Genomic DNA, 12,478 nt, shown 5'->3' with positions numbered 1-12,478 from the left:
ATTGGAAATTCTCAAAATAAGTCTAAAAAATAGAATTAGGTCATGGTGACCTTCTTACTGAAATTGTTTGAAATGAGTTCAGCGGTCTGAGGAAGAAAATGAAAATGTTCAAAAGTTTACAACAAAAAAAGGATGCATTTTGAAGGATAAAAACAGATTGCAATAGATCAACTGAGTGATTCTGGCGAAATAAAAAGAGAAATATAAATGAGAGTATATTTTTTACCTGCACCTAAGAGTGGAACAGCTATGGAAAAGTACTTTAACTCATCTGCTTTTTTTATAATTTCTTGGATCATTATATTCAATGTTCTTTCAAAGTTCCCTGGGTCTTTTGCTGAATCTTTGTTCCATCTTGGTGTAACAGCATGAATGATCATCTTCCATGGAGAATTTCCAAAAATGTTTTGCATCAAAATTTGACCAATTTTCTTTCTTCCACAACTTGGACTTTCAGACTGTGAAGGAATCGTATTCAAAATTCCTCTGGCAACTTGGCCTCTTGATGAGCAGTATTCATCTTGAGGACAAACTACAATGTCTGTTGTCACATCTGTAATATTTCCCAGATGAACTTTGATTGTAAGCATATCTGATATTTTGATAATGGAATCAGCAGTTGATGCCTGTTTGTTTAATTGGCTTCCATGAGTTGATGACATTTTTTTGTCATCTGGTGGTAATGTCTCCCCGCTGCCTGGTGCTTCTGAGGACCCTGTAGTACTATAGCAGGAAGAAGAAGTTTTTTGTTGGAATGTTGCTTGTATGGCACTGACCATGGATGGATCTCTGTCAACAAAGTGGATTTCTTTGAGACTCCGAAAGGGATAACGTCTGCTGAATGTTATCACTGCTTTGTAATATTGCTCTACACATTTATCTCCAGGGACACCAAATATTCCTGAAAGGATTTTTTATCCATCTTTTTTAACTTACATGAAATAAATAATAAAATTCATTTTTACAATTAATGTTAACAATTTAAAAATAGAAAAGAAAAAAAATAAAAGTTTAAAATTTTAATATATCATACTTCTTAATGAATATCATAGTATTTCTTTTAACAATGTTGGATTGCAGCCAATCAGAACATAGAAATTATTCAGTTTATTCATAATTTTCTGTTCCATGGTATTTGCCATTTTACCTGGCAACTTCTAATCATAGTAGCTTTTTTAATTTAAAATTTTTGCTTTTACAATTGTCTGCACAATACATAATTATTTAGAGGTCAACTCTAATACTGTATACAGGGTTGTTTTCACCCTTTCACATTTGGAAACAAGTTTGCCCTGTTTTAAATTCGCCCTGAAAGATTTTTGTTTAAGATATTATACTGTTTACTTTAAATTCGTACCATTTTAAATTCTTCCACTTCCGACAAGGGCGAAAGGGGCGAAAATTTAACAGGGGCAAAAATTTCCCTGTATACAGTAGTCTTATAATTCTAATGTAAATATTAAGTTCGTAATCTATTGATATTGAAAAAATAAATCAAAAGTGTAAATTCTACATTCTACTCAAATATTTAGACATTTACCTGAGCTAATGGCTGGTAATGCAATTGACTTCATCCCCAACTCATCTGCCTTTCTAAATGTGACCTCTACAGACTCACAGAGATCACGTAGACAACGATCTTTGTCAGGATAGTCACTCCATCTTGGTCCAACTGTGTGAATCACATACTTATAGGGTAGCTTGCCAGCGGATGTCTCAACACATGTACCTACTGGTATAGGGCCATGCCTTCTTATATAGTCCTTGCTTTCTTCATCAAATGCATAGCCTGCCGCATCTGATATCGCAGCAGCAACTCCTCCTCCGTGCCAAAGATTTTCATTTGCAGCATTGACAATGCAATCCACATTTAAGTGGATAATACTTTCTTTGTATATCTTTATCTCTAAACCCTCAGGAGTCTTCAACTCAACCTTTGTTAGCCTGTTAGTGTCATTTTCAGACTTAGATGTTGTGTGAAATCCTTCCTCAGAATTGAATCTTCTCCTATACACATCACTATCTGCAGCTGTTTCTGCAGATTCGGTCTTTGCAAACTTACGTCCTGCCCTTCTGTTAACTTTACCGGACAATTTCTGATCCAACAAACCTTTCACTTCTAACAGTTCAGTATAACTTTCACAAATTATTTCAACGCTATCCTCTCTATGTAAAAGAAAGACATTTGGCTTCTTCTGTCTTATTTCTTCTTTTATCTCTTGAATATTAATGTCTTTGTTCTTTGTCATAATGATATCAGAATTCATCATTTGTACATATTTTAATTCCTCTTTCATCTTTTCTTCGGTGAATTTGCCTTCATCAGCAGGCAAAGTGCAAACTAAAGCATCTTCAACATACTGAATAACATTAGCTACTTTTTTAAACCAGCTGTGTTGGTCTGCAAAGTAAAGGAATGCTCTGTAATCCCTTTCATTCATAGGGATATTGATAACATAGTTTATCATATCTGATGAGCTATGTTCCCCTTTCTTCCCTTTAACAGATAATTTTCTGTTTGCTTCAATAATTTGTGATAAGCTCCCTTGTATAAGCAATACAGAGTTTCTGTCTTTCTCTATTTTGCATCCTGCATCTTCTATTTTCTGACAAATTTCTTCCTTTGAGAAGTCGAATACTGTTTCCTGACACATTACAACTCCAGTGACAAATTCAAAAATAGGAAAGTCATTCTAAAAACATGAAATTAAAAAAGAATTAATCATCAAGTTTCATCATGTCACAAGACTTCAATTATACAACAATAGGCCCATGGGCCACAACGCTCATCTGAGAAAATATGGACCTGCTGTTCAATGTATTTCCCCTCCTAATATTAGGGTCATAATTTGAATTAACTACCAGAGAATGCTTCCATACAAAATAGAAGATATTGATAGATTTTTCTTACAAACGAGGGTCGTTCAAAAATTACGCGGACTGTGCTATTATTTACTCTTACAGACATCATATAGTTAATATGAAATTTCACAGAAAAACGTATCTAAAAGATTCCAATAAATTTTGGGCAAAATTTCTGTTTTTCAAAAAAATTCTACGAAAATTATCGGTATTTTGATATCGCTGATGGAGAGGTATGGAGCACAACAAAAAAATTTAAGCAAAAGCATGCGAAATCCAAAATTTAACTCATTAACTTTCTATAATTCGCGATATTTTTCGACAATTTTCTCAAATGTATTTTTAAATTGTTCTATCATTATGTATTTAGATTTCTGACATAATAGTTTAAGTCCTAACAGAATATATAGTGATTTTTTCTCCGATGCGATTCCCGTGAAAATGACGTCTCCTGAATTGACGGCGCACTATACTGTTGTTAAATCATGTGTAATGCACGAGATATCGCCAACATAGATCCCAAATATGCATAATAAAACATGTAGTAAACTAGGGTATTTGTGACATTCGTCCACAAATAGCAAAATGAAATTTTAGACCGTTAGACCTCTGCAAGAAGGCTATAAGGGAGGATGGGAAGATTATCGACGAAACCTTTATCCAGACCATAAAGAACGTGATTGAGTCATCAATATCACACTTTATCTCATTAATACCTCCAGTTTTTGGTTTTAAATCATAAAAAAGAATATTCTTTACTTGTTTAATAGATTTTAAGCATGACAAAAAATGGTGTTTGGATGTTGAGTAGATATTAGGTAACTCAAACTGTACAGGTACTCTTGGGAAAATCTTTAAAAAATAAAAGCTCAATCACAATTTTTTTCTATAATGTCTGTGACGTTGAAGATTTTGCTGTTCCCTGACTCAGTGATATGTCCTGATAAATCACTCAAAATTGATACCAATTTACACCATTTTGATATAAAATTTTGAAGACCATATAAGTAAAGACTCTTTTATATTGTGTGTGACATTTTGTCCGATTATGTTGTCAAGTATTTTTTCTGTGCAACAAGTCCGCGTAATTTTTGAACGGCCCTCGTACTTAAATGTAAAACATTTATCTTTTATTTTGTTACCAAACCCTACCCCAAAGAGTCATGATCATAATTTGAATAATTGAGAATCTACACTTTCTTGGGAAGCGTACACTTAAGTTTCATCTTTTCTAATCCAGCATTTCTTGAAAATAAATATTAAAAATCTTTTATCCTTTATCGTTGCCCCTCATTATACCCCTGTGTCCATGAATCTAAACTTTCATGGGAAGCTTTCACAAACCTTTTACCTTATCTAGTTCCGTGGTTGTTGAGAAGATTTTAAGATCGGCCCCAACCTGACCCTCAGTGTCTTAAACTTTCTCAGAATACTTCCATGTAAGTTACAGAATTTTTCATAATCTCAATCTATGTTTGCCTTTTCTCGACTATCTCATTGTTTTGTTTTTTTTCATCATAGGCCTAAAGCCAAAGGTTCATTATTAATGAGACATATGATTAGAATTAATGTATTAGTTTAATGAAAAATTGTAAAACAGTTTCTGTAAGTTTTATAGATAAATTTTAAGGTCATTGGGGAGGACAAGGAAAAAAAGCAGATATAGTCTATAAATTCTCACCAAATTAAGTATCAGTGTATATTCTTACATAAAAATATCTTGTCAGTATTTTTTTAAAAAAAAAAGTAATAAGGTATGTATAGGTCACCTCAGCATCATGCAACAACTTTCTAACCATTGAATTTGGCTCATATGTTTTAAACCAGAGGACATGACATTCAAAAATTTGAAAGAGGCACTATTGCTCATCATAAATATGCATACTTAATATCCATAAGCATAGAAGGGGAACGAAAAGAGGCCCATGGCCCACATCACTCACCTGAGTAGCTTTGACCATGCCTGTTCTTTACCAAATTTCCCCCTTGTAATACCTATTGTGGCCTCACCCTACCCCTGGGTTATAATTTGGACAATTTAAAATCTAAACTACCCCTGGATGCTTTCACATAAGTTTTAGCTTTTCTGGCCCAGTGGTTCTTGAGAAGATTTTTAAAGTTTTTTCCTACAAATTTCTATGTAAAACTTGGATTCCCTTTTGTGGCTCAACCCTACCCTCTGGGATCATGATTTGAATAATTTAGAATCTACACAACCCCTGGATGCTTCCACATAAGTTTCAACTTTTCAGGCCCAGTAGTTTTTGAGAAGAAGATTTTAAAAAAAATTTCTATAAATTTTTATGTAAAACTTGTATTCCTTATTGTTGCCCCAATCCTACTCCCAGGGGTCATGATTTGAACAATTTAGAATCTACATCTACACTACCCCAGGATGCTTCCACATAAGTTTCAGCTTTTCTGGCCCAGTGGTTCTAGAGAAGAAGATTTTCAAAGATTTTCCTATATATTTCTATGTAAAACTTTGATTCCCTATTGTGGCCCCGCCCTACCCCTGGGGGTCATGATTTGAACAATTTAGAATCTACACAACCCTGGGATGCTTCCATATAAGTTTAAGCTTTTTTGGCTAAGTGGTTCTTATGAAAAATGTATTTTAATTACTGTTTCAGAATCGGAGGAACAAGAGGCCCATGGGCCACATCGCTCACCTGAGCACTGTGGCTAGGCAAAGTATAAATTGGTTTATTATTGAAAAGGTAAAATCCAAAAGTAGTCCCATGAACAATCATGGATTTTCTATCTTAGAGAAGAAGATTTTTAAAGAATTTTCCTATATATTTCTATGTAAAACTTTGGTTGGCCATTTTGGCCCCGCCCTACCCCCGGGGGTCATGATTTGAACAAACTTGAATCTACACTACCTGAGGATGATTCCCCATAAGTTTCATCTTTCCTGGCACAGTGGTTCTTGAGAAGAAGATTTTTAAAACATGCCACCAAATTTTCATTAATTGCCAATTATCTCCCCTTGAATGAGGGCGTGGCCCTTGATTTGAACAAACTTGAATCCCCTTCACCCAAGGATGCTTTGTGGCAAGTTTGGTTGAAATTGGCCCAGCGGTTCTTGAGAAGAAGTCGAAAATGTGAAAAGTTTACAGACAGACAGACGGACAGACGGACGCCGGACAAAATGTGATCAGAAAAGCTCACTTGAGCCTTCGGCTCAGGTGAGCTAAAAATACAATTGATTATCGAATCGAAAACTCCGTGTCGATTCATAATCGAAAATAATCGGACATTTCTCATTTCTTTTTTTACATTATGAAAGGCCTTAATTGGGAGTTGAACTATGTTCAGACTCCCTAGGCTGTCACGCAGTTTCTAGCGCAGTAATTTTACAATGAATCATATAGCGGCCGTCGTGGTGTTTCTGTGTCACCCAATTTACTCCCCTGTGATATTCAATACAAACTAGTACCAGCCTATATAAACTCGAAGAAACTTCCGCAATAAAAATAGTCCATCTCATTTTTCTGAATTAATCTAATTTTCATAAATGATTTGAAAGTAAATGAAATAGAATTTTATTTAACTTAATTTGAATAGCATATTTTTGTCATCTTTCTTGAGAAATGACACTGAATTTTGATTTCCGTCATTTATCATTCGGCAATCCTCGGCTGACTCCACTACACTCCATTACAAAAAGTGCTAGGTCATCCAAGGAGCAACAACTGGTCTAACTGGTTTGACAATGACGCGATTGTCTAAATATAGAGACGTAAACAAAGATGTAAGGACAGGAACGCTAATTCAATTTGTTTCAGCAATAAAGAGACAGAACGTTTCTAAAATTTTTTTTTTTTTTTTTTTTTTTTTTTAAAAAAAACACTGCAGAAAATATTTATTTGCTCTGACAAGTAAAATGATCTGTTAGACTGGAAATTTTTTGTCAGACCAGATACATGCAATTCATTTTTTTTTACGTTGGTAAAGGGAAAAAATAATAGCATTAAAGTTTGTTGATATTCGATCACACAATTTCAAATGACATTAATTTTGCATCATTAATTTCATGAAGTTATCAGCATTTAGTTGGTCACATGTACAACACCAAATCTGAACTTGAAAAATGTGTGTGTACTTGTATTGCAGTATTACCTTATAAAATGTATCATTTGATTTTATTATATAATTAAAACAGTTAAGATTAATGAATACATGCGTATGCACGGACACAATGGTATGATAATCCCAATGATCGATCTGTGAGAAAGATCGTTCCTCATGATTACAACTATTTTTTTTTCTTGTAGTAGCTCGTTAAACTATGTCTGATTTTTAATTACATTTGAATCAAATCAAAATCACAAACTTTAAGTCTCACTCGCGTGGCGCATTTGTTAAAATAGTTTGCTCTAGAGATTCAGCGTAAGGTGTTAATTGATCCTTACGTCGCAGGTTCGAATCCTGTGGGATGCATTTGGAGATAAACTCTTTTGATGAGACCATATAAACCGAAATCCCATGTCGCAGTATGTGCTTGCACAAAACGATCCCTCACTACTCAATGGTTTTGAGAGCCGCGCATAGGTAAAAATTTGTAGACTTACATGTAGCTAAGTGTTTCAATATGATTGAAAAATTATCGAATGTAAAACAAACAAAATGTAAAGCATTCAGACATACTTACTTCTATATAGATATTACTTGAAATGAAATTTAAAATTATGGAATAACAAAACTTGATCATTAAGTTATAAAGATAGATACATTTGATAAAATAGATAAGCATGGAGTTCTATAAAAATTAATTATTGTGTCCGAAAAGAAACATTCATACCCAAAAGAGAATATCAAATACTTGTTTTAATCAGAGGAAGAAAAATCTAGTGTCTGGTGATGGTAACATCGAATATAAAGAGTGTTTGTTTGTTTGGGACCAAATATCTTGTACACATTCTAAAGAGAGTAGGGGGCGTTTTGATTCAAATGTTTCAGAAATATAAGGGTAGTGTTTGAGTTTTAGTAATAAATGGTACTGAAAGAAGTTTAAAACCTAACAACAAAAATAGTATTTTCGAGTTTGAAAAAAATATTTTTTTTTGGTGATGGAGGTTGTTTGTTTGGTTTGGTTAAATTGTTGAGGTAAGAATTAGAAAGAATTAATCCAGAACTAAACTTAACTGTTCGTGTGCAATCAATATACAGTTTTTTCAATGGATGGCACTGTAGCCCTCCGGTCTGTCAAAAATTTTTTTCGGAGAGCTACAATTCTGCAGCTAATTTAAGAGCAGTCCCATGATCTTGGCTATTTAAATGCAATAGAAATCATTTTTAATGTTTCGTTTTGTATCTCTAACAAATCAGTTCTAGCTGACTTGAATCTGAATGCATGAAGATGTTCCTATACTTCCTGTGATATCTTTCAGATAACAATGTTCAACTCCCATGAGTACTTTCAGTACTTTGATTTTTTATTGTGTTATTGATAAGATCTAAAGAACATGTAGGCCAATATTTCAGTTTTACTGAATCTGGTGATTTTCTACTATTATTAAAGGAAAGGATTACACTTGTTTAAATATCAAAGAAAAATAATTTTAATAGTATAACATTATTAAACTGATAACTTGTAGACAATTATGTTTCATTTTTTTAATAACATCTAACATGTTTATAATGATTAAACTATATTGATCAGTGTAACATGTTAAAAATTTTGATTAAATGTTTAGATTTTTTAAAGATGATAATTTTCATTAAAATTTTATTCCTATATATTAAAAAAATTAAAGTAAAAGTTCAACAAGTTGTCTACCTTCATAAATGTTCACATTTGAATGTGTATGCACAATAAAAATAACACTACTTCTTTTGAATTCCTTATATATAATTAAACAAAAATAGTAACATAGTGTTTAACTTCTGACTGGCCTCTTAATATTTAAACTACAAAAAATAATACATACAGACAAGCTAATTCAGAGAATTTGTGTCCCCCACTTACGGAAAAAGTAAACCATTCGCAGTTTGGGGGTGGGGGGGGATGCCCTTGACTGAATTTGTAGAATTATTAAATGTACCCCTGCGAGGTGAAATTCATAATTTCAGGAACTTTTATGAATCGTTCATGAACATTCATGATGTGTTCATGAATGATTCATGATTGGTTCATAAAAGATGGTTCATGAACTTTATTCATGAATATATTCATAAAATGTAGTTCATGAACAAATGATGAATATATATGAATATTGGTAATTTTCATTTTAAAGACAGAAAAAATGTAGAGTTCAAGGTATTATGAATGTTCATGAATTTTCATGAAGACTAAAATAATTGACAGAAAACACTCGATCATTACTCTCATAATACAACTTTTGCATGCAGATGCAATTGTTGAACAAGCCCCTGGTATAATTTATATTTAATAACATGCATTTACCAACTATCTGAAAAAATAAATCATGAAATCTCTAAACATTTCGTGTTTTTATTTGAATATAAATAAAAACAAACACTGCATCATCATCGACAGCATTTTTTTTCAAATTGATTACTTATGTTCCTTCATAATTTAAACTGAACAGTTATATTGATCATGCTTTAAATAATCTCGTTTTTCACAACACAACTTTGTTCGACCGCATTTTCTCTAATGTCAAACTTGAAACAAGTTGTTAGAAAATGAAACATTCTAGAAAAAAACTTTGTGATCTTCGCAAAAACGTTTCATATATTTATTAACAACTAAAAAATTATATCTCTTGTCTGTACTGTACCGTATTATTCCTGGATCGAACCGCTATACATATTATTTTTGGTGCAGTTAAAATGCCAAAAGTTTCCCTTGCATTGTGTCACAGATTCGTGTGTAAATGATAAAGCACAGACTGCATGGTTGTAAAGTATCTATGACACAATCCACATTCGTATTTTGTAGTTTTTATTCTCCTATGCGTTTTCACAGCTCAGAATTCTCAGTCTGAGGGCGAGAGTTTGTTATTATCATGTCATGTTCTCTGTTAATGGGGGCAGCCATACTTGCTATGAAACTAAAATGCAATACAGGTATAATTGATGACGTAAAAAAATTCGAATTCTTTATTGATAAAACTTACTTTGATATAAAAATTTGTATTTTCATGCAGTGAAAAATTATTCAGAAAGTGTTTTCATTTCTTTTTTTAAAATTCGAAACTAACATATTTCTTAGCTCTACCTTACATTTTTGAAAAGGCGCAAACTTGAAACGCGCGAGACGTTGGAAGTGTGAATTTGCAGAGTGGGAGGATTGGTATTTCTGATCTATAATTTGCATAGTCACTGATATTTGGCAACTTTTAAAGAAAATAACAGAATATGAAGAAGGAAGAATATATATTCAGAGGATCAATCTACTTCATAACTTGTGAGTTACAAAAAATGGAGGCAATCACTTGTCAGAAATCTGTCTGTAAATGTTACTGTCTATTTGTAAAATAAATTATTATGTCTTTTTTTAATGAAAGTTTTGTAAAACTTCGCTTTGAGTTGGGATCCAACCATTTAACATACATTAATTACAGACTGGGACTCAAAACATAGGCCTGATTGATCTACAAAATGGTGTCCCAGGAAAATAGGCTTAAATTCCACTCAGAATGCTTTAATTTGAAAGTGCCTCTGATGCAAAATTAAATGAAACTAAAATGCAAAAAAGTCTTAAGTTTTACAATCATGGGGAAAATCTTTTTTCTTGAAGGAAAAAGAGAAGCAGTTCACAAATGTTGATGAGCAGAAGACAAGAAACACTAGCAAAAAAATCTGAGCTCTTGAAAAAAAAGAAAGAAATGAAAATATGAATGATATTCAATCAAAGGATCCAAATGATGAAATTCTGGAAATTCTACTTAGAGAGACAATAAGGATTTTTGAATTGACTATCTCTGCTCGAACTGCTTCAAAGCCCTTTAAGCTGTTGCCCTGGTGCTGAACAAACTTTTCCACTAGACTGGAATTAAAAACTGTTCCATTTCTGGCATTAAAACACACTTTGAAATGTGATGAGGAAGGACCCCCCTCTCCTCTTGACCAAGTAAGGTTAAACATTCTGCAAAGAGTTGCGTTTGAATTGAAATTTTTCATACTTTTACCAGTAATGAACTACATTATTCATTTACTATGGTTTAATATATCTGAATTGTCTATTTTAACAAAGATTTTGTTGCCATGGTTGGGAAAAAACAAAAATTCTGTGAAATCTTTCAAGATGCTGTATTGTAAAACATTTGATACTGTTTTTTGCCATAACTTCATGCATTTTCATGAATAAATGTGAATAAAAATATTGCATTTTTTGTTTACAAATAAGCAAGAATATTCATGAATGCTAATGGTTCATGAATTTTATTCATTCATGAACATTCCTGAATAAACTCATCAAATTATTCATGAACAGTTCATGAAGATCCAATGAACTTATTATTGGACATTCTTGAAATGATGAATCTTCATGATTATGAGTCTTCATGAATTATTCATGAAAAAAATATTCATGAAAATTCATCAATTTTCTTTCATGAATAAAAATTCATGATTTGAAAATGTCCAATAATAAGTTCATAGGATCTTCATGAACATTTCATGAATAAAATTCATGAAAAGTTCAAGAAAAATCATGAATTATTCATGATCATCTCGCAGGGGTATACTGAAGCAAATAAAATAAGCCAATATGGATATAAACGTTTGATTGATTATTCTTTATCATGTGTGTAGAAGATCCTGTTTATATGGAATATTTATCACACTGTAATGATGATTTTATGAGTTTGTACAAGCCAGACCTCATAAATTTTTCATTTCACATGCTGAATACTATCATTTAGTAAAAAAAAAAGTATTTCAAAAAAAAACATAGGTAATCAGAGATTACAGAGCTCACCTCAACGTGTGTTGTCTTTAAGTAAGGCAAATTAAGTCACACAATTAAACAACAAAAAGTGTACATCCAAAAAGGCAAAATTTATGCAAATTTGATACTTTGGAATAGACCTATATAAAAACTAAAAACTAGTTCTTCATCATGAAAATGTAATTAAAATCCAGCATCTGAAGCAAGATTGAGAGTTTTCATCCCTTGATGCATCATTTGTGCAACTGGTTTATATAAGCCTTATAGTTTCTTGGTGATAGACTTGCACCCATAACTTTTACGAGGTCTATTATCTGGAAAATGTATGTCGAATTCAGCATCTGAAGCAAGTCCATTAGTGTGCATCCTAAGATGTATCATCCATGCAAGTTTGGTCAACATAGGGCTTAAAGTTACTTGCAAATGAAACCTGTATAAAAAAATTAACCTTTCCATTAATCCAGAAAATGTAGGTCAGATTCAGCATCCGAAGCCAGCCTAGTAGAATGCACCCTTAGATGTACCATCCATGCAAGTTTGGTCATTATAGGGCTCAAAGTTACTTGGAAATGAATCCTGCACCAAAAACTTTAACCTGTTTACTCTTCCAGAAAATGTAGGTCAGATTCAGCATCCGAAGCAAGTCTGGTAGTATGCATCCTAAGAGGTACCATCCATGCAATTTAGTCATTATAGGGTTCATAGTACTGTACCTTGGAAATGAAACCTGCACCCAAAATTTTAACCTGTTCA

The 12,478-nt window shown here is 32.6% G+C and overlaps 1 protein-coding gene across 7 annotated transcripts in view; it reads right to left on the bottom strand.

Moving 5' to 3' along the window:
• LOC134253316 (uncharacterized) overlaps nt 1-12,478 on the bottom strand; it is a 158,436-nt gene that overhangs the window by 53,779 nt on the left and 92,179 nt on the right. For 5 of the 7 annotated variants that reach the window (XR_009989102.1, XM_062735846.1, XM_062735844.1 and 2 more), the window contains exons 15-16: nt 1,541-2,693; nt 227-901 (exon numbers count right to left, since the gene is read on the bottom strand). Coding sequence is in view for 5 of the 7 variants with exons in the window: in XM_062735846.1 (XP_062591830.1) it covers nt 227-901; nt 1,541-2,693 (1,828 nt within the window). In the remaining 2 variants the exon portion in view is untranslated. The remainder of the gene's footprint in view (nt 1-226; nt 902-1,540; nt 2,694-12,478) is intronic. The other 2 variants (XR_009989103.1, XM_062735842.1) reach the window with 2 other exon arrangements.

Source organism: Saccostrea cucullata, unplaced genomic scaffold (genome assembly GCF_032062105.1).
Source record: "Saccostrea cucullata isolate Sc308-1 unplaced genomic scaffold, CSIRO_AGI_Scuc_v1 ctg176, whole genome shotgun sequence".
Taxonomy (NCBI): Eukaryota; Metazoa; Mollusca; class Bivalvia; order Ostreida; family Ostreidae; genus Saccostrea; species Saccostrea cuccullata.
This window is presented reverse-complemented; position numbering and strand designations above follow the sequence as displayed.